This window comes from Aethalodelphis obliquidens, unplaced genomic scaffold, assembly GCF_003676395.1.
Source record: "Aethalodelphis obliquidens isolate GAN/ISIS:26980383/991018 unplaced genomic scaffold, ASM367639v1 scaffold37, whole genome shotgun sequence".
NCBI lineage: Eukaryota > Metazoa > Chordata > Mammalia > Artiodactyla > Delphinidae > Aethalodelphis > Aethalodelphis obliquidens.
Window position 1 is genome coordinate 15,863,861 of NW_020837981.1, and position 23,031 is coordinate 15,886,891.

General features: G+C 38.8%; 2 protein-coding genes across 5 annotated transcripts in view; both read left to right on the top strand.

Moving 5' to 3' along the window:
* RUFY2 (RUN and FYVE domain containing 2) overlaps positions 1-13,841 on the top strand; it is an 82,890-nt gene extending 69,049 nt beyond the window's left edge. For both annotated transcript variants that reach the window (XR_003437912.1, XM_027130102.1), the window contains one exon: positions 13,697-13,841. Coding sequence is in view for 1 of the 2 variants with exons in the window: in XM_027130102.1 (XP_026985903.1) it covers positions 13,697-13,708 (12 nt within the window). In the remaining variant the exon portion in view is untranslated. The remainder of the gene's footprint in view (positions 1-13,696) is intronic.
* Positions 13,733-23,031, top strand: part of PBLD (phenazine biosynthesis like protein domain containing) — a 52,166-nt gene continuing 42,867 nt past the window's right edge. For all 3 annotated transcript variants that reach the window (XR_003437914.1, XR_003437913.1, XM_027130117.1), the window contains exons 1-3: positions 13,733-13,841; positions 21,382-21,481; positions 21,845-21,943. Coding sequence is in view for 1 of the 3 variants with exons in the window: in XM_027130117.1 (XP_026985918.1) it covers positions 13,758-13,841; positions 21,382-21,481; positions 21,845-21,943 (283 nt within the window). In the remaining 2 variants the exon portion in view is untranslated. The remainder of the gene's footprint in view (positions 13,842-21,381; positions 21,482-21,844; positions 21,944-23,031) is intronic.

The window sequence follows — 23,031 nt, forward strand, 5'->3', positions numbered from 1 at the left end:
TTGCCAGTGTGAATGCTTGGGAAGGACTTGAAATTAGCACATGCATGCCTTTGACTTTTTTATTATTACAGCAAGTAGGAAGTTTTGAGTTTAAAAAAAAGTATGTTATATAGGGGTAAACTTAATTTTTATTTGGCTTCCTATTTTATTACTTTTCTCAAAAAAAAAAAGTCTATCAACTGTTCTCATTTGCAAGTTGAGTCCTGTAAGGCTTGGTGAGATTGGCTCACCATTGCTCCAGTGGTCCGTACTGAATTGTTTCCAGATTGGTCTCTGTGGAATTGTTTCCATAGAGATGGTTAGAACTAAGGACTCCCAGCTGCTTTTTTTTTTCTCTCTCTTTGTCTTCCTTTTCGTCATTTCAGTGCTTTCCTATTAGTACAGAGATTAGAGGGACCCTGCAGAGGGTCTTGTTAGAGGCCAAAATGAGAGAAGAGATGAAAAAGGAGAAGGAAATAGAAGTACCCACACGGCCCAGAGGAAAACAAGACAGCTAACACGTGATCCTGATTATACCACCAGGATGAAGGAAACAGGAAAATTCCATGCAGAGCCTGAAAAAGAAAGAAAGAGAAATTGAAAGAGACTGTACTCTTTTGGGGGAGGGAAGGCATATTAACTAAAAATTGGCTAAGATAGTTGTTCACATACCCCCACTGGCATTCTGAAATAATGTAAAAACTGGATTACAATATTTTTATCTACAGGAAAATCAAATAAGCTAAAAACGTAACAAACCCACAAATAAGTTTCTAGGAGTGTGTCTAATTAAGGTGGTTAATGCCTTTTGAACACTAAATCTGTCTTACTAAGGTTTTGTGAAATGCTTGTTCTTTGATTTATATCATATATATCTACTCTCTTTAGAAAGCAGTAGTCTTCTCCATCATAATTCAAAATTATTTCTCAAGGCAAGACTTAATTACAGTTTACATTCTTGATACTTGTTTGTATCTTCAAGTCACCCTAGTGTTCATTCTGGGATTAGGGAAGCCAAAAGGTCTCATCCAATTGGAATAATTACTAAGTAAACAAATTGCAACTTAAAAGGAAAAAAGCACCCAGCACACTTTCTCTAATTTTTGAAAATAATTAAAAGTGTTGAACATTATTTCTGTCCCAGTGGATTGCTGTGAAGAACAGGGAAAGCAGCTACAAAAGATAGCTACTTAAGGAATTTAAGTCAAACTATTGTACTGCTTTTCATATTTTATAAGCACATTGATAACTTAGAAAACACTGTACCGTTAAGAGTAACACACCATTCCCCTCTCCCCTCACACATGATTTTAAGCTTCTGAGTGGTAGATAAAAATATGTTTCTTCATATATGTACCTATGCCTCTTAGTGTATAAATAACTATGGTTATATTGGGGGTGGAGGCACTTATTTAAGTAACTAATTTTCACCACAGTCTAGCAAAGAAGGTCCAGCAGAGATGATGAGCTCTTAAATTAGAACAATGGTACTGGGATAGATATAAGAGGATGTCTTTGAGATATTTAGGAGCCATTATCAGCAGGATTTAGTGATTGATTAGAGAAGCTGTGGATGGATAGTAAAAAGTCAAGGATGAGTTATTTTTGGTTTAGGGTTTGATGGTGGGTAGTAACTGACATAGGGAATATAGGACTTGAGTATACTGATTTTGAGGTGCCATATACAATCCAAGTGGATGTGTCTAGTAGGAAATTAATATGTGCTAGTATATATAGCTGGCGATCACCAACGTATATTTTGCTTTTACATTCTGATAGTTTAGGGAGATAGGCTCAGGCTAGGTAAATTTGGTCTAGAATCTCTTGTAAAAACTGGAATGAGAACAGATTAACTTACAATGAGGAATAATGAGAAATATAATTCAAACAGATTGACTGCATCTTGTCCCTATGTTTTGCAGTGGCTGCTTCTGAATATTATATATAAAAAATTATACTTTACAAGTAAGTACTAGGGTTGTAATATACAGCATGATGACTATAATTAACACTACTATATGATGTATGAAAGTTGTTAAGAGAGTAAATCCTAAAAGTTCTCATTACAAGGAAACATTTTTCTTATTTTGCTTTCTCTTTTTATTGTGTTTATAAGAGGTGATGGATGCTAACTAAACTTCAGTAATCATCTCAGAATATATGTAAGTCAAACTATTATGCTATATACCGTAAACTTACACAGTAATGTGTAACAATTGTATCTCAGTAAAACTGGGGAAAAAAAGAAATCATACTGTATTACTTAGTATTGCTGTTAACAAATTACTCTAAAACTTAGCAGCTTAAAACAGCAGACTTTTATTATTTCATTGTTTCTGTGGGTCTGAAACCTGAAGGCAGCTTAGATGGGTGCCTCTGGCTCAGGGTCTCTTATAAAGCTGCAATCAAAAGTGTCAACAGGGGGCTTCCCTGGTGGCGCAGTGGTTAAGAATCTGCCTGCCAATGCAGGGGATACGGGTTTGAGCCCTGGTCTGGGAAGATCCCACATGCCGCAGAACAACTAAGCCCGTGAGCCACAACTACTGAGCCCGTGTGCCACAACTACTGAAGCCTGCGTGCCTAGAGCCCATGCTCTGCAACAAGAGAAGCCACCGCAATGAGAAGCCCATGCACTGCAACGAAGAGTAGCCCCCGCTCACCACGACTAGAGAAAGCCCATGTGCAGCAATGAAGACCCAACGTGGCCAAAGATAATAAATAAATAAATAAATAAAATTTTTTAAAAAAAAGTGTCAGCTGGGCCTGCAGTTACTCAAGGCTCAACTGATGGAAGATCTGCTTCCAAGCGCCCTTACATGGTTATTGGCAGGCCTCAGTTTTGTTTTTTTTAATTATTTAAAAATTTTAGAATAGTTGTAGGTTTACAAAAAAGTTGCCAAGATAGTACGAAGAGTTCCTGTATACCTCTCACTCAGTTTCCTTTGTTGTTAACATCTTACATTCTATGGTATGTTTGTCACAAGTAATGAACCAGCATTGGTCCATTGCTATTAACTAAACGCTGCACTTCATTTGGGGTTCACTTGTTTTTCTGTAACATCCTTTTTGTGTTCCAGTATCTGATCTGGGATGCTAAATTACATTAGTCAACATTTTCCTTAGCATCCTCTAGTCAAGTACTTTGTAGAATATCCTTCAGTTGGAATTTCTCTGATGTCTTTGGCATAATTAGACAAGAGTAATGTGTTCTTGGGAAGAAGACTACAGAAGTAAAGTGCCATTCCCATCACACCATATCAAAAGTATATGCTGTCAACATGACTTATCACTGATGGTGTTACCTTTAATCACCTGGGTGAGGTAGTGTTTGCCAGATTTCTCCACTGTGAAGTTGCTTTTTATCCTCTTCCTATGGTCTACTCTTTTGGAAACAAGTCACTGAGTGCACCCATACTCAAGGGGTATTTAAACTCCATCTCCTGGAAGCCACCGCAAGGAGAAGTCCGCACACGTTGACGAAGAGTAGCCCCCACTCTCTGCAACTAGAGAAAGCCCGCGCGCAGCAGCGAAGACCCAACGCAACCAAAAATATAAATAAATAAATAAATTTATATAAATAAATAAACTCCATCTCCTGGAAGAGAGAGTAGCTAGATAAATTATTTCATATTATTCTGTAAGGTTTTTCTTTCTTTCATTCTTTCATCTTTTATATATGTCAGTACAGACTCGTGGATATTCATTTTTGTACTTTGGGTTATAATCTACTACTACATTACTAATTTTGTTGCTCAAATTGTTCTTGCTTAGGCCACTGGGAGCACTTTCAGGTTGGCTTCTATATCCCTTTGACATGCCCCTATCCTTTTTATTTTTTGAGACTGCCTTACTTTCTGGTACTAGAAGATGCTGCAGGCTCATCTGGTATTTTCTTTACCCTGGCCCTAGAATCGGCCATTTCTCCGGGGAGCTTCACTTTTATTATTGGGGAATGGTGTTTAGTTTCCACATTTCCCAAATTTCCTTTTTGTTTTGTTATTAAAATGTAATTTTATACTATTGTGGTTGAAGGACACACTTTGTATGATTCCAGGCCTTTAAATTTATTGAGACTTGTTTTATGGGCTACCTAACATATGGTCTATTCTGAAGAATGCTTCATGTGCACTTGAGAAGGATGTGCTGTTTACTGCTATTGTGGGGTGTACTAGAGATGTCTGATAGGTCTAGTTGGTTTACAGTGTTGTTAAATCTTGTTGATCTTCTGTCTAGTTGTTCTATCCATTATTGAAACTAGGCAATTGAAGTCTCCAACTATTATTGTTGATTTGTCTATTTCTTCTATTCTGTCAGTTTTTGCTTCATGTGTTTTGGGGTTCTGTTGTTAGGTGCATATTTATAACTGTCATATGTTCCAGATAGATTGATACTTTTATCATTATAAAATGTCATTCTTGGGCTTCGCTGGTGGCGCAGTGGTTGAGAGTCCGCCGGCCGAAGCAGGGGACACGGGTTCGTGCCCTGGTCTGGGAAGATCCCACATGCTGCGGAGCGGCTAGGCCCATGAGCCATGGCCGCTGAGCCTGCGCGTCCGGAGCCTGTGCTCCGCAACGGGAGAGGCCACGACAGTGAGAGGCCGCACTGCGTACCGAAAAAAAAAAAAAAAAAAAAAGTCATTCTTTGTCTGTAGTAACAAATATTGTCTTAAAGTCTATTTTGTTTGTTATTAGTATAGTCACTCCAGCTCTCTTTTGGTTATACTTTGCATGGCATATCTTTTCCCCATTTTTTTGCTTTCAATCTATTTGTGTCTTTGAATTTAAAGTTTGTCTCTTATAGAAAGCATATAGTTAGATCATGTCTTTTAAAAAAAATCCCTTTGATGTGAATTTAGCCATTTACATTTAATGTAATTAAGGTGGGGTTTAAGTCTGCCATTTTGCTATTTGTTTTCTATATGTCATGTCTTTATTGTTTCTCTATTCCTCCATTACTGCTTGCTTTTGTATTAACTAGATATTATATATATGAATATGAATATCTATAAAGAACATATGTATATGGCTATTATGAAAAAGAATACAAATAACAAATGTTGGCAAGGATGTGGAGAAAAGGGAACCCTCATACACTGTTGGTGGGAATGTAAATTGGTGCAGCCACTGTGGGAAACAGTATGGAGGTTTCTCAAAAAACTAGAAATAGAACTACCATATGACTCAGCAATTCAACTTCTGGGTATGTATCTGAAAAAAACCAAAAATACTAATTTGAAAAGATACATGCACCTCAGTGTTCATAGAAGCATTATTTACAATTGGCAAAATATGGAAGCAACCTAAGGGTCCATCAACAGATGAATGGATAAAGAAGATGTGGTATATTTATACAATGGAATACTACTCAGTCATAAAAAAGAATGAAGTTTTGCCATTTGCAACTATGTGGGTGGACTTGGAGGGTATTATGCTAAGTGAAATAAGTCAGACAAAGGCAAATACTGTATGTTATCGTTTATATGTGGAATCTAAAAAATACAACAAACTAGTGAATATAACAAAAAAGAAACGGACTCACAAATATAGAGAACAAACTAGTGGCTACCAGTGGGGAGAGGAAGCGGGGGACAATAATTTGGTTGATAAATGGTAAGTCATGACGATAAGATGAGAACTGTAAACTTTAACAGAAAAGTGAAAAATTTCCATCCAAAACAGTGGGTATTCAAACATAAATGTAGTTGAGGAAATCAGAACGAGTCTAAAAATATTTGAACAAAGGAAGTGTTTCAGAGCTTCTATTAAGTATAGGAAATATGGGTAAAAGTAAACACAAAGTAGTTGAATGCCATATATATGTGTATGTGTGTGCGTGTGTGTGTGTGTATATATATATATATATATATATATATATATATATGGTCTTAGTAGCTAAATGAAACTAATTTAAAAATAGACTTTCTTCCAAATTTTTATTTAAAAACTTATTTTACTTATAATTTGTAATTCTTTTTTATACTCATTTTCTTTTCACCAGCAAGTAGACTGTGTTCAAGTACACTTTGAATGCCAGTCAGTGCTCTATTAGTAAGTATTTACATTTTCAAAGAACTAAACTGGCATTTATTAATGAGTATCCTTGTTTTGAGGCAGTAGTCATAAGCAAAAGCTAAGTGGATTCTTTTATGCTAACAGGTACAGAATAACAGAAATCAACTTTCTGTTGTCTGTAGCCACAGGAGACTGTAAACAAGCTAAGACAGTTAGTTACAGAGGGACAAATAAGCCTCAGTGTTCCCAGGCATACCCATGGGCAGGTTTAATGACTAAGCTATTTGAACAAGGGAGGTTTATGATTTCCCTACATTTCCATGGTAAATGGAACCAAGATTAGAATTCAGGAAGGTGTCTACTGTGTTCTCAAAAACAAACCCAGTGGAACTCCGGGGAAGGTAGTGGGACAGGGAATTGTCAAATGGGATTTTAGTTTTTTCCGTACTATTTTATTGTTTATAAAAGGATTATATTCATATACTAATTTGATTATTAAAAACTAAAGAGTTATAAAAGATAAATATGAGTAGTTGAGAAGTCATATGAATTTATAAATTTATTTTATGTATTTATTTTTGGCTGCGTTGGGTCTTCGTTGCTGCGCGCAGGGTTTCTCTAGTGGCGGCGAGTGGGGGCTACTCTTCGTTGCGGTGCGCAGGCTTCTCATTGCGGTGGCTTCTCTGTTGTGGAGCACAGGCTCTAGGCACGCGAGCTTCAGTGGTTGTGGCTCACGGGCTCTAGAGCCCGGGCTCTAGAGCGCAGGCTCAGTAATTCTGGTGCATGGGATGCTCCACAGCATGTGGGATCTTCCCTGGCCCGGGATCGACACCGTGTCCCCAGCATTGGCAAGCAGATTCTTAACCACTGCGCCACCAGGGAAGTTCTGAAATCATATGAATTTAGATTTATGAGCTTGTACCCTCTGGGGGTAATTTATTTCTTTTTAAACAGCATATTTGCTTGGCATTATTGAGGGACATGTAAAGCCACTCTAGGTGTCCAAACGGAATGTCAGTGAAACTAGAGAAGGATAATTTAAATTATTTGGATCATTTGAAAAACACTGTGCTGGATAGTTGCTCAGAGCCCTGCCTGATAGCTGCACCTGAGGACCAGCCATTTGACTGGATGCCAAAATTTGTGCAAGCCCATTTACTGGGTAAATAAAAGCAAGTTGCTTAAACTTTACCTGCCTCAAATTTTCTCTCAGCAATTCAGGGGGATGTTAATCCTGCCTTTTCCTTATAGGAATGAAACCAAAACTAATTTTAAGGAGAGAGAGAGAGGAAAAAAAAAAAGACATCTTCAAAAGTAAATTCTAGATTAGATCCTCAGGGTAGAGGTGTATGGCTCATTCATGAGATTCTCTTCTCTCCCTGGTGCCTAGTATTGGAGTCTGCCTGCCACACAGTAGCTGTTGAACTGAACTTTGGATTTCTGAACCCACAAAGATAAAGAAGAAATCATGAACATTGGCTCCAGCAGATCTTTACAGCCTTAACTCCACCCTCTCCTATCCTCTTGCCACATCTATTTCCATATTGAATTGTTTACCCTGGGATTAATCCATGCACTCTGCCCAAGATGCCTGTTCCCCCCTTATGGAACTGCTGGACATTTTTTTGTATATGTTTTTGGACCCATTCAAATGTCACCTCATCTCTGGAGCTCCCTCTGACTGTCTCCTGGGCAGAGTTATTGCTCTCTCCTTGTGTTCATAAGCATTGTATCTTTATCTTTTTATTTTATATTTTATAATTTTTACATTGGTCTCCTCACTGACTGAGAATACCTTGACAGAGAGTTAGTGACTTGTTCATCATTTTATCCCCCAAATCTAGCATGTGCCTGGTGTTTAGGAAATACACAGTAATTTTTGAAAATTAAATTGTTAATGTGAACCCTATGTTAAGCATAACTGGTTACCATAGAGCACAAACAGGAATATTAATCAAATTAAATGAATAAAAATACTTTTTCTCCCCTTTGAGAATAAAAATTAAATTTATAAAATACATTTTAGAAAGATAGTTTTAATACATTTATGGTGTTAGAAACTTCATGCTCTTTTTGTAGTGAGTCTCTAAGTACGGCATCAGCATCACTTGGGAACTTGTTAGAAATGTAAATTCTTGACTTATGAAATAAAAAATTCTGGGCATGGAGTCCAGCAATTTGTGTTTTAATACAACTTATGAAATAAAAAATTCTGGGCATGGAGTCCAGCAATTTGTGTTTTAATACATCCCCACAGGTGATTCTGATGAATGCTAAAATCTGAAAAGCACTGTTCTAGAACAAATAAAAATGCTTAAGAAACTTTCACACTTGACCAAGAGCTCTTTTTACTTAATCAGAAATCTTGTTTAGTTTTCATACATAGTACAATTATTTAGTGTTTCTTGTACCAGGGTCCTTTGTATTCTTGAGTGTCTGCAAATTCTAAGAGAATTTTTAAACTCTTGAGTTTTCATTTCATTTCAAAGATGTTAAAGTATTTTAACACTTAAGACAAAATTTCTCTTATGCAGTGGTAGTTTACAATTTCACGGAACTAAGATTTTAGTTCCTTAAGTAAGAGTTCCTCAAATTCTGGTCCTGGGATATATTCTAAGGCACGGTGGTTAACAACATGGACTCTTCAATTAGACTATTTGGGTTCAAATTTAGGCATTGCCTAAATATGTGACCTTGGGCAAGTTACTTAAAATTTCTGAGCCTCTGTTTATTCACCTGTAAAATGGAAATGGAGATTATAATAAGGATCTATCTCATGAGATGCTCTGAGGATTAAATGCTCTTAGAACCATGTCTAGCACATAATAAGTGCTCAGTAAGTATTTATTATTATTGTTCTTGGAAATTTGTGCAGCAGTTAGGATTTTGCTGGGCTGCAAGTAACAGAATACTGGATTGTGTTCATTTCCTGTTGCTGCTATAACAAATTATCACAAATTTAGTGAGTAACAATAACACAAATTTATTATTTTATAGTTCTGAAGGTCACAAATCCAAAATAGGTCTCACTGGGATAAAATCAATCTTGATCTGGGACTTCCCAGCCTCAAGATTGTGAGAAAAGAAATTCTGTTGTTTAAGCCACACAGTCTATGGTTTGTTATGGCATCCTCAACTGACTAATCCAGATTTGTTCCTTCTAGAGGTTCTAGGGGAGAATTTGTTTCCTTGCCTTGTTCAATTTTTTTTGTTTGTTTTGGCCATGCTCCATGGCATGGGGTCGAGGAACTTCCCTGACCAGGGATCAAACCCATGCCCTCTACATTGGGAGCACGGATTCTTAACCACTGGACCACCAGGGAAGTCCCACCTTATTCAATTTCTAGAGGCTATCTATATTTCTTGGCTTGTGTCTCCTTCCTCTGTCTTTAACCCAGCAGCACAGCATGTTCAAATCACTGCCTTGAACTTTTCTGCCTCCCTCTTCCACTTTTAATGACCCCTGTGACATTTAGTCCACTGGGATAATCCAAAATAATCTTATTTTAAGGTCAGTTGGAACTTCCCTGGTGGTGCAGTGGTTAAGAATCCACCTGCCAATACAGGGGACACGGGTTTGATCCCTGGTCTGGGAAGATCCCACATGCTGCGGGGCAACTAAGCCCATGTGCCACAACTACTGAGCCTGTGCTCTAGATCCCACAAGCCACAACTACTGAGGCTGGGTGCCACAACTACCGAACCCGCTTGCTGCAACCACTGAAGCCTGTGCACCTAGAGCCCATGCTCTGCAACAAGAGAAGCCACCACAATGAGAAGCCCGCGCACCGCAACGAAGAGTAGCCCCCACTCACCACAACTAGAGAAAACCCACGCGTAACAAGGAAGACCCAATGCAGCCAAAGATAAAAATAAAATTTTTTTTAAAAGTCCTGCCTTCAAATGTTGAAAAAAAAAAATCAGTTGATTAGCAACCTTAATCCCATATGCAACCTTAATTCCCTGCTGCCATGCAACATAGCACATTAACAAGTTCTTGGAATTAGAATGTGGACACCTTTGGCTACTTCGGCCATTATTTTGGCTACTCCATGGATTGACAATAGTTTGAACCTTAAGGATATTTGCTGTTTACTTAAGAAGTCTGGAAGTAGGAGGATCTAACATTGATTTAGCAGGTTAACTACATTGTAAAGAACCTATACTATTTCTTCCTTACCTAGTTTGTTAGCTTTTTCTCTTCATATTTGTCACCTCATGGTCAAAAGATGATCGTTGCATTTCCAGGCATCAGCAAGACAGGAAAAAGAGGAGGGGGAAAAAGAGGCTGTCCATTTTCCTTTCCCATCTGCCCCTTTTATCAGAAAGCCAAAGATTGTCCCTAGAATCTCTCCAGCAATCTTGCTCTAAATGGGTCCTATGGCCATCTCTAGCTGCAAGAGGATCTGGAAGAGGGAGCATCTGGCACAGGAGAATGAAATCATACAGATTGGCTTAGACCATTTATGATACATTGATGGGGCCGGGCGCATTGCCTCCCCAAACAAAATCAGAGTTCTTTTAGAAAAAGAGAAGTGCAAGTGTGTGTGTGGGAGGGGTGGGGTGGAGAGGAGTTGTTGTCAAACAGGCAAATGACATTGGATATTAGAGTCTTGGAGGATTTTTCCCTTTAAAGAAATGTTCTCACTTGAGAAGCAATGCAGTATTTCTAGAAGCCTGATAAAGTACTTAGTTGTAGAATTTTATTTTTCTGTACCAAATTAGAGCAAGAAAACAAGACTATCTAAAGAAACATTTTAAAAACATAAACATGTAATTTATGATCTCTGTAGAAAAGTTATACAGTCTTTTCAATATAGATTTTCTCATCCAATTGAACACATAGCTGATGGCTGAGACCAACGGGGCTGTAGTTCAATGAGGCTAAAAACTTGCTCCTTTTGGCATACCTATGATTTCTGTAACAGTGTCAATTCTATTTATGAAAACTATGCTTCATTGTCAGAACTTTAATTTGTTTCTGGTCTCTATTCAATTTTTCTAAAATAATAAAGGCAATCTGTAATAAAATTTCCAAATAATTACATCAACAAACTGCAGTGTACTGTCAGTAATGGTGATGCTACTGAAACTGAAATGTTGGCTGGCAGATGATACCATGTTGAGAAGCCCTAAGTATTTGCCAGTCAATGTATGAAAGTTCAGTTGTGATGCATGCTCAGTATATTATTTACTTAATTCAATAAACATTTATTGTGTCAGGCACTGTTCTAGAAACTGAGATTTTAGTAGCAAAGAAAAACAAGAAGAGGTTCTGACTTTATGCTCTTTGCAGTCTGGTTAGAATAATCCAAGAAACACAAATGAAAGTTCAAGGTATTTTAAAATCTATCAGATCACCAATGGTGGGGCATTCTCATATGCTAAGTTGATACACTCTCTGAAGATAAATTTTAAACAATTATTCGTTTATTTATTTTTGGCTGCGTTGGGTCTTCATTGCTGTGCGCAGGCTTTCTCTGGTTGCTGCGAGCGGGGGCTACTCTTCGTTGCGGTGTGTGGGCTTCTCATTGCGGTGGCTTTTCTTGTTGCAGAGCACGGGCTTTAGGCACGTGGGCTTCAGTAGTTGTGGCACATGGGCTCAGTAGTTGTGGCTCGCGGGCTCTAGAGCGCAGGCTCAATAGTTGTGGCGCACAGGCTAAGTTGCTCCGTGGCATGTGGGATCTTCCCGGACCAGGGCTTGAACCCGTGTCCCCTGCATTGGTAGGCGGATTCTTAACCACTGCACCACGAGGGAAGCCCTGAAGATAAATTTAACTGTATGTGTAAGTTAAGATGTCTGTACACTTTGACCCAGGGATTTGGTTTTTGGGAATCTATTATAATTAAAGAATCAGAAATGCAGACCAAGATTTACAGTCAAAAAATTTGATCACTACATTATCTTTACAAGTGAAAAATTAGAAATAAATACTCACCAAAGGGGAAATAGTTAAATAATTTATAGCATATGCATGAACCTATTGTAAATCTATTAAAATGATGTTTTTGAAGCATTTATACTCATGCTATACTGTTAAAAGGGTAAAAATTATGATTAAAAACTGTATATCTAAAATATTAATAATGTTATTGCTTGGAGGTCAGAAGGTGCAACCTTACTGAAGTTATTGAAGGGGGTCAAAAGGTACAAACTTACAGTTGTAAAATAAATAAGTCCCGGGAATGTCATGTACAGCATGGTGACTATAGTTAGCAATAATGTATTGCATATTTGAAAGCTGCTAAGAGAGTAGATCTTCAAAATTTCATCACACACAAAAAAAACCCTTTTTTTGTAACTTTGTATGGTGATGGATTAACTAGGTAGTTAATGATTGTGGTAGATCATTTCCCAATATATAAAAATATCGGATCAGTATGTTGTACACCTGAAAGTAATACATCAGTTATACCTAAAAAAAAAAAGGCAGAAAAACGTAGGCATTTGGCAAGAAAGTTAAGCAAAACACTTGTATAATAAATTACACACAAAGAAAAGAAAAAGAAACCTGTAGGCCTGGGAGCTGCCAGTGGGCTGGTGCCAGGTGTGGCCGCCAGCAAGGCGTCCCACTGTTATTTATCTTAATGTTGAGAACAAGAAATACATGTTAGGATAGGTTAATTTCTTTTAGATTTAAACAAAGCACCTTCTAATTTGCTGAATATTTTAAAAGTTCTATAACTTTGGGAGGGAAGAATCCCTCCATGCCTATGACAAAACCCATGCTTTCTAGTAAAGCAAAAGAAACACTGAGAATGTTTAACAGAATTTCTCTCTGTAGGGCATGAGAATACAGGAGATCCCCTCCCCACCCTGCTTTTCTATATTTTACAGGTTTTCAGTAAAGAGAAAGTGTTATTCTTATAATGAAAAGCTTTATTTTAACAAATCTATATCATGAGTTAAAAAGTCTCCATCTGCAGATTTATAAAATAACACAAAATTAAAGCATGAGGCTCCTTTGATTATGTTAAGTCCAAAAAAAAAAGTTATTGCTGATTTACATGGTTATGAGTCACTTTTTGATTTTCCAAGTTTTTTTTATAATGGGCATTGTAAAAAAATATAAATTTATTTATTTTTGGCTGCGTTGGGTCTTTGTTGCTGCGCGTGGGCTTTCTCCAGCTGCGGCGAGCGGGGGCTACTCTTCTTTGCAGTGCGTGGGTTTCTCTTCATGCAGAGCACAGGCTCCAGGTGCACGGGCTTCAGTAGTTGTGGCTCATGGGCTCCAGAGTGCAGGCTCAGTAGTTGTAGCACACGGGCTTAGTTGCTCCGCGGCATGTGGGATCTTCCTGGACCACGGCTTGAACCTGTGTCCCCTGCATTGGCAGGAGGATTCTCAACCACAGCGCCACTAAGGAAGCGATAATGGGCATACTTTTATAATTAGAAAAAATGCATTATTTTAAAAGGGCAGTAATATTCATTGGGAAACTATAAGCAACATATATGCCCCTTGAAAATTTCATGCACTTCATTAAAAGCATAGCCTAATGTAGTTTTGGCTACTCTAGGAATATGATTATGTTGTTAAGTATGTGTACACTATGAAAAAATATTAATCCAGTAATTTAAAACAAATTCAATTTAGAGGCTTAAAATCAGAGGATCACTTTAAATGTGTGTTAGGTGTGTTAGAATAATTGCTTGACTTTGTACCTGGAAAATGCTAGTAAATCATTAACTTTTTGATTTTTTGCAGCAACAAGCATGAAAGCAGGCTACTAGCAATTTTGAGAGCTTGCAGAAACATTGCAAGGAAAATGAAGTTCCCTATTTTCATAGCAGATGCATTCACAGCAAAAGCATTTCGTGGGAATCCTGCTGCTGTTTGCCTCCTAGAAAATGTAAGTAGTATTTTGTTTTGAAGTGCAGTGCCTCAAATCCTAGATTCCTGTAGAACCAAGTATTTCCTAAAAAAAAAAAAAAAAAAAAAATCAGACCCACCTATTTGTGTACCTCTCTGGTTTGTTTTCTTTGTCAAATGATATCAGCAATGTTCATGTCTGCAAGTTGATATTGACCAAATCTTATGATGAGACTGCTTACACCTAGATGCAGGTGTAAGAGAAATGAAGATTCATGTAAAGAAGAACTAGAGCCAATTAAAAAAAAAAGTGTGTGGGGGATTTCCCTGGTGGTTTGGTAGTTGAGACCCCCGCCCCCGCCCCCCCAAAAAAGAGCTCGAGCTCCTTGTAGCCTCTGTGTTTTCATTTAGTTAGCACCAAATGGGGAGGAGAATGAAATTAGATGAGTTTTATGTGACTGGACATGGCTGATACTACATTTAGCTTAAAAGATTCTAGCTGGATATTTTTAACCTTACCTATAGTTCAGACAATTAGAAATTCTTTTCAGGACCAAAGATGAGACGTACTTAAGTTTTGCAAGGACTTAAGTAATGTAGTAGATAGAAGGAATTAAGCTCTAACATAGAGAGAACTCAGCTTACTGAAAGTCTCATTTTAAAAATGGCTCTTTGATTGGATAAGTTTTAACAGAATAGTCAAAGTTTCTTTGACCTTAGATGCTTTGTGTTGTTACCTGGGTGTTAGGAAACAAGCCAAGGTACGCTTCTACTCAGAGCAGTTAGTACAAGAGTAGATTTTCTGAAAATTACTTCAGGAACACAGTAAGCAGCTGATGATCTTAAAGGGCAGAAATAGAAAGGCAGAGGTAGAGAACACGGTGGGGAGTGGGGGGAAGGGGAGGGTGGGATGAATTGGGAGATTAAGTGTGACATAAATACACTACCATGAGTAAAATAGATAGCTAGTGGGAACCTGCTGTATAGCACAAGGAGCTCAGCTCTGTGCTCTGTGATGACCTAGATGGGTGGGATGTGGGGTGGGGGAGGGCATATATGTATACCTATACCTGGCTCACTTCACTGTACAGCAGAAACTAACACAACATTGTAAAGCAGTTATACTCCAATAAAAAAATAACACATTAAAAAAAGTCTTATTAAGTTGGGGCCTTTGAGTGCAAACATCAAGCTGACTGCAGATTAAAATCACCTGAGGTGCTTTAAAAATTCCTATGCTCAGCCAATCACAATAGAATCTCTGGGGGTGGGACCCAAGCAGCACTGTTTTTTAAAGCTCCCCGGGTGATTCTAGTGTAAATCAAGATGGAGAATGGCTGAGGTTTTACTGAGACAGGTGAATATTGTTAATTGAGTCTTTGGTATACTTATTTTCTCCGTCAAATGGAGCAGCAAAATGGTGATCAAGAGTCCTCATCTTACCTTGGGCTTCCCTGGTAGCGCAGTGGTTAAGAATCTGCCTGCCAATGCGGGGACACCGGTTTGAGCCCTGCTCCGGGAAGATCCCACGTGCCATGGAGCAACTAAGCTCCTGCGCCACAGCTACTGAGCCTGCGCTCTGGAGCCCACCTACCACAACTACTGAGCTCACACGCCACAACTACTGAAGCCCCCGCGCCTAGAACCCATGCTCCGCAACGAGAAGACCCCACAAGAAGCCCACACACCGCAAAGAAGAGTAGCCCCCACTCACTGCAACTAGAGAAAGCCCGCCCGTAGCAACGAAGACCCAACGCAGCCAAAAATAAGTAAATAAATAAAACAAAACAAAACAAAGAGTCCTCATCTTACTTTGATGATGCATTCATCATGCAACCTTGCAGTTGGCATTTTCCAACCACAAAGTGCAGAGAGTAATAAAGTTAATAGGCTTTGTCAAGTAACACAAGAGCTTAGGAGTATTAGTGAGAGAATAACAGCCGGATTCTAAAATGTGAACTTTGTTTAGAAACAATATGGCAAACATAGCTTCACGTCAAGGACTTGTGAAATTGACTAAATCTGCTTGTCAAGAGTTTTAATGTAGGTGCTTCCCTGGTGGCTCAGTGGTTAAGAATCCGCCTGCCAATGCAGGGGACACAGGTTCGAGCCCTGGTCTGGGAAGATCCCACATGCCGTGGAGCAACTAAGCCCGTGTGCCACAACTACTGAGCCTGCACTCTGGAGCCCATGAGCCACAACTACTGAAGCCCGTGCACCTGGAGCCTGTGCTCTGCAACAAGAGAAGCCACGGCAATGAGAAGCCCGAGCACCGCAACGAAGAACAGCCCCCGCTTGCCGCAACTAGAGAAAGCCCCCAGTTGAAAACCATTGTTTCAGAAGATACCTTCTCTAAAGAGAGGCTTATTCTGGAGTTTTCCTGTTTAAATTATCCATAAAAACAACTTTGTTGTGTGCCCAGTATATTTATTTATCCCGATTCAGCTGGCCTTTACTGGCTGTCTACCATAAGCTGGACACTGTGCTAGGATCAAATGTAATATTCATATATGTGTGTTTCTATTCTTTTAAACACTACTAATCATTTCCAGTGACAGCAAGGAGGATCAGCTTCACACTTTTTTTTTTTAAGTTTTTATTGAGTCTGTTACAATATTGCTTCTGTTTTGTTTTGGTTTTTCGGGCCCTGAGGCATGTGGGAATCTTAGCTCCCCAACCAGGGATCGAACCTGCACCCCCTGCTTTGGAAAGTGACCTCTTAACCACTGGACCGCCAGGGAAGTCCCTGGCTTCACACTTTTAAAGACGAATGCTTAGTTTTAGTTCCTAAAGTACTTGCTGTTCTGGTTTTTCTGGTTAAATTTAGGGACAACCAAAAGCCCGTTTTACAGGTTGGTGGGTTATATATTTAAAGAAAAACAGGTGTATAGCAATGCTGTGTTCAATCCATGCTTTAACTCATGTGCAGTGGCCATTTCCAAACTTGCTGCCCTTCCTTAGAGAGAGGATCACTGGCTCAGTGTGACCACACTGGGTCAGAGGCTCCTGGGGTTTCTAGAGGGTTACAACCTCATATCTCATTTTTATGCCCAGAAAAATGATGCAAAGTGCAGAGAAGATTCTTCTAGGACATTGAAGTGTTTTCCTTTGCCAAGTATTTGAGGGAAGAGAGCAACGCAAAGGAAGAGGAAATGTTAATGTGGGAATTGCTGCTTCCCAAGTATCCTCACTGGCTTCTAGAACATAACTCTCAGCTTTGAGGGCAGTGACTTCAGGCAAGTTCAGCCAGATACATACTGTGCTAATTTCTTTTCATATATTATTTCATTTCACCCTCACAACCACTCTATGAGTAGGTCTTATTATTATTATCCCCATTTTACAGATGAGAAAATGGAGGCAGAAGAAGGTTAAATGGCTGACTTCAGAATCCCACCCCAGGTCTGCCTGACTGCAGGGCCCATGCTTTTAACCCACTGTACTCAATACTAGACTAAGATATCTTCCTCTTTTATGTGCTCCCACGGCACCCTTTCCCAGTTGATAACATGCATCACTCTTGTTGTAATTCATTCAATGCCTGTCTCTCTCACTACTGTACATTCCATGAGATCTTAATCTATTCTGACTTGTTCCAACACACAAGGCCTAGCACATGGGAGGCACTAAATAGATATCTGTTGAGTGAAAGTGAAAATATTATAATCAGTGATACTATGGCAAAATCTCCTTCTAAGAGTTCTAGTTAGCCAACAGTTATTCATCTTTTGTTCTCATTGGTAGGGAGGGGTGGGCAGGGTATGCAAAGTGAGTATGTTCTTTGGGTTCTGTGATGGAGCTGGAGACACTAAGCATCTATAAGATCCATTAGAAGCAACTGAAGATGGCCTGAAGTTTGAGTGCTGCATTGTATGGGCATAACTTTACAATCGGAAATCCAAGTGCCTCGAAAGGAATCTCCCATTCCTAGATGATTTAGAACTTTCTACATCCAAGTGCTTTAACGTCGCTGGAAGGAAAGCAGAGGGACAAAGGAACAGAGCAGGACTGTCCTGTTTAGGCTGTCATATTTCTAAACTGCCACAAGGTGGGAGTATTTTAAAACTTTACTCTGATTTTCTGATCATTAATCTTTTGTGGGCCATATAGTGATGGAACCTCAGTGTCCCAAGGCAGTACATTGGAAGGCAGAAAAACAAACATGGCTCTAATTTTGCTGCTGGAAGCTTGACTCATGTGAAATTGGCAAAAGGAAATGGATATTAAAGCAAGAGAACTAACAGTTATCGGTTTGGTTTGAAACTATTATGTTACGTTTAAAAATAAGCTTGTAGTGTAAAATGGAAACATTATTGGAACCAAAATTCAGTATTTTGAATGAATGTAGTCTCATTCTTTTTTTCCTAAAGCTCTCCAAGTTGAAGCAATATTAATCTTCTCATGATTCACCATTATTTTGATCTTTGGTTCCAGTGTAGAAATTCAGCCACATGTGGTGCACATTGAGGGCTGCTACTATCATACTTTCTACATTGTCTCTGGCCCCTCAGGCAAATAGCAGGTGCATTTTCAGTGTTCTGGGGCAGAAATTGCACTTATAGAAATTCAAATTGTAATTGGTGAAATATACCAAAGCAGAGAAGATTAAAGAGTTGATGGTCTGTGAAGTGTGTGTTTTAGCTGATGTGCAAAAAAGCCCATTTGCAAAGGAATCTATTACCAATAGATGGTGAGCTTGGCTACAATGCGAAATGCTTTAATACTTTTAGAGGCTCTGGTCCTAAAGATCACGGGAAGCAATAGGCAAAGAAAGGAAGGACAAGGATAGGGAGTTTGGCCAGATCAGATACAGGAGGGACTGGCAGGCACAGCAGGTTCCTTTAGTCAAGGAGGCAAATCCAGGCTTTTCTTCATTAACCCTTCAATCACCTTTGAGACCTGTGACTGCAGACTCAGCACTGGGGAATTAAATGGCTCTGAGTTTCTCTCAGGTGTTACATGCACGGGCAGGTGGGCCAGTTTCCATGGAGAACATTCAACAGGCCACTGCAAAGCGCTTGAGTTCACTTCTGAACATTGTTGCCTTGTTGGCCTCAGCAGCACCCAACCCCCTCCTCTACTCAGGTGGGACTTCTCACTCCCCAGGCCCACAGGTGCCCAGAGGTGTGACATGTGCTCATTCCACTTCATTCCTACCATCCTAATTCTCCTTACCTTAGCTTACAGAATCCTAGAGTGTCAAAGATTTAACAGAAGGAGAAAGAAGTGAGGTCAAGTGATTTGCCCAAGAAGCGTCCCCAATACAAAGCTTTTTGCCCACATTTTCCTGTTGAACTCAACAAAATCTTCCCTTTTTCCAGGTCCACATCAAGTCCTCACCTTTAAAGTCCTAGAGTACTTAATGTCAAAATCCATTGCTGATTTCTGTATCTATCTTGACTTCTCAACTGAGAGGCTCAGGCCCTTGACCAGAGGACCATACCTTACACACTAGGGCTCCCCAGACTTTAATGTGCTCACAGATCACCTGGTTTCTGGTTAAGATGGAGATTCTGATCCAGAAGGTCTGGGGCAGGGCCTGAGACTCTCCATTTCTAACACATTCCCTTGGGAATGGTGCTGATGCTGGTGGCCTAGCGTGGCACTCAGTGATTGATTCTGCTTGCAGGAGTCCATTTTATCTGATAGACATTGGTTTTCTTGCCTGCAGCCTGTTAAAGGGATAATAATAATTTCCTTGTTATGGGGAGGCAGTGCGGCGTGGCAGGTTAAAGCACTGGCTTTGAACCACTTAAAAAGGTAACGTTTATCAAGTACTTACTATGCATCAGGCACTGTGATGAGCACTTTATATGCATTATTGGATTAAATCTTTTGAAAGAAAAACATTAAGTAAAAAACAAACAGAAAAACCCGTTGTGTTATTTTTTTCAGAAAATAAGTATCTATTTCTTAAGTGATTTCTCTTTCTGTAGGACTACAGAGCCTCTACAGATTTTTAATACAGAGCTCCTTTAAGAAAAGCTTAGTAAGTCCCCTGTTAGGATTTTTACATCAGCTGATATTTTAAAAATCATGACTGATTTTTCACAACTGCTGTTTTATGCCTTTTTTTTCAATACAGAAACTTTAATAGGTAAACATATCTGTAATGTTATATGAGTATACAGAAAGTGTTTCAAAAGAATTTGAATCAACTAAAAGACAAGGGTGTTTAACTTGCATAACTCAGATAAGTGAATTATGAATTTATTAGAATAAAGCATAATTCTTATTTCTGGGTTTCAGGAGCTCAAGAATAGTAAGTTTTGCCAAAGCAAAAATGCATTTGTCTTGAGATTTCTTTTTTTTAAAATAAATTTTTATTGGAGTATAGTTAATGTCTTGAGATTTCTTTAGAATTCAAAATCTAAGTAGTGATCATTTTGTTGATTAAAAAAATTGCTTTTCATTCTCAAAAAGAAAATTCATGCTTCAGCCCATTTTTTCCCTTGAGTTAAGAGGAATGTGTATATGTGTGTTTATGCATGTATATGTATGTAGGTGTCTTCACAATAACCCTTCGACCTAAGTACTATTATTCCCACTTTAAAGGCATAGAAGCTGAGGCTCCAGGAGGTGAAATGACTTGCCCACTCTTGCACTGTTTCTAGGAGCTGACCCAGGTTACAAATCCAATTATGTATGTTTCCAAAGCCTACTTTAAAAAAATTGTTTTATTTTGAAAAATTAAAAAACTTAAGAAAAATTTCAAGAATGAACATCTACATACTTTTCCTCTAGATTCACTGGTTCTTACCATTTGCAAAACCCACATTCTTAATCAGTCTACCATTTATTAGACGTATTGTGTTTTTAGGATATTACATAAACTTTCTGTGTTTAATTTGTTTATCTGTAAGTGGATAAAAATATCTATATTGAGGGTGTTTAAAATGAAGGTTAACTGGATAATTATTCTCTTAGCAAATATTTATTGACCTCCTTCCATCCCAGGATGAATAAAAGCATTGTTCTAAATCAGGACAAAGCAAAGTAGCACAGTTGGTGCTCTCATAGAGCCAGAGTCAGAGGTGGGGGGAACAGACATTAAAAGGACATAGCAACTAATTTCAGGTGGTCTCTGCACTGGGGAAGAGACAGAGCAGTCCGGAAGGCTTTCTGGAGGAGGTGACCTCTGGCCTGAGGCCTGACTCATGAAAGGGAGTGAACTGTGCATAAATGGGGGCAGAGTGGTCCAGCCTGCTCAGAGTGGGCACCTGACATCTCTTCATCCAACAGGAAAGAGAGATTGTGGAGTTTCCATTTGCAGAAATTATTTTTAGAAGAGAACACATGCTCTCAGATAGACTAGATAATAATCTGACAAAGGATAGCCCAGGCCGGTAGGTTTTCAGAATCTGTTCTAGCTTTTAACCTCCACAGCTCTTCACATGGTTGCATGCATGGATTTCTGAAAAACCATCTTTATAAAAGTGCCTTGAATTCCTTGGTGATTATTTCCTTTTAGGCATATAACTTTTAATATTAATAAACTGTTATTTACTAGTGGCAGTTGCTGTCCAAGGAAGTCAGATTTTTGTTTCTGGAGTCTCAATAACCTTTTGTTTCTAATTTAGAAATTGGATGAAGACATGCATCAAAAAATTGCAAAGGAAATGAATCTCTCTGAAACTGCTTTTATCCAAAAACTACACCCAACTGACAACTTTACACAAAGTAAATACGCTTTTTTTTTAACCATTCCTGAATGGCACAAGAAGCTGCTTTTCCAGTGGGGGAATGATAGTTAAGGGAAATGTCCATTTACTATTTGCATGCAGATAGGAGAGAGCGGGGGAGCTTCTAATCTGGTTTACATTTCATCTGGGGGAGCAGGTATTGGTGAATTTGAGTGTTTCAGCTCCAGATCTAGCACTGGGGGGCCCTAGGAGGCTTGCCTAGACTTTGCTCCTCCTTTCACAACACGTTTCAGTGATGAATCATGCTAATGAAATATTTAGAAAAGAATAAGAAAATGAAAAGTTTACGACCCCCTTGTATGGGAATGATCTCATCTCTCTGGTTTTTTCTCCTCTGAAGGTTCCTGCTTTGGATTAAGGTGGTTTACACCAGTGAGTGAGGTTCCTCTCTGTGGCCACGCTACCCTGGCTTCTGCAGCTGTGCTGTTTCACAAAATAAGTAACGTGATTTTCTTTTATGAACTTACCATTTAGCAAATAGCAAATATTTTAAAAAACTCTCACACATTCTTTCCTGTGAACCAAAGTGACTGGTATAAAGACACTGCAAAGTTTATTTCATGCGATTTATTATGCAGAAACAAAAACAGCAAGCTTCTATAACACTTTGATATTTCAGAGTATGTACCATGCATGTTGGAAAGCCATGGTCATTGTTTCCTGGAATGCCATTTTCTTCTAAATAGGAGCTCTCTGGTCTCTTCGACAAACACAGGAGCAGAGTTTGCAAGGCAGAATAGTTGTCTAACATGATATGATACTGGGGAACCAAAAGACATAACTTTGCCCCGAATATGTCCCCACCCACATTGAAATTCATTTCACAATAAGAGCTTTTTTACTCTGAATTTTAAATATTAATGAGCCCCCGCTGTATACATTTACCCTGTGAAGAGAGGATGCAGCACCTTAATCCTACCTGTGTTCATCTCAGCTACACTTAGTATAATAGATAAAGATCAGGGCTTTGTGGGAATGGGGCAGAGAGATGCCTGGAAATGTCCTAATAGTGGAGATGGAAGCAGCCATGAATAAGTGTAGACCACAAACAGAAAGTTAAACAAGGAAATAAACAGGTCAGGTTTGCCCAGAAAGCAGACTCTGAGACACACTGGCATGCCAGAAGAATTGGGGGCAGTGTTCTTGAGATCAGTATTGTTAAGGGAGTAAAAGAAAGCAGAACTGAACACAGGGAGAAGTTGAACTGCAAAGTGGTAGCACCAAAGAAAGACCTGATAGTCCTCCACAGGGTGGGCCTGAGGTTCCATGAGAAAATGCTTGGTAAATAATGATGTCTTACACCAATTATAATGAGAAGAATTAAACTTTGGGTTTCAGAATGTAAATTTTATTCTGTGAAAGTTAATCAGCGGTGCTGAATTTTCTCACCTTTGAGATATGGTTAAGTATTACAGAAATATTAGGGAAGAGAAAAGAATTAAGTCACAAATCTTTGTTTTCACTAAAAATGTTACCCACACTGAGATAAGTGGCCTAAGTTGTATCAGTAACATGAAGGGATATTAT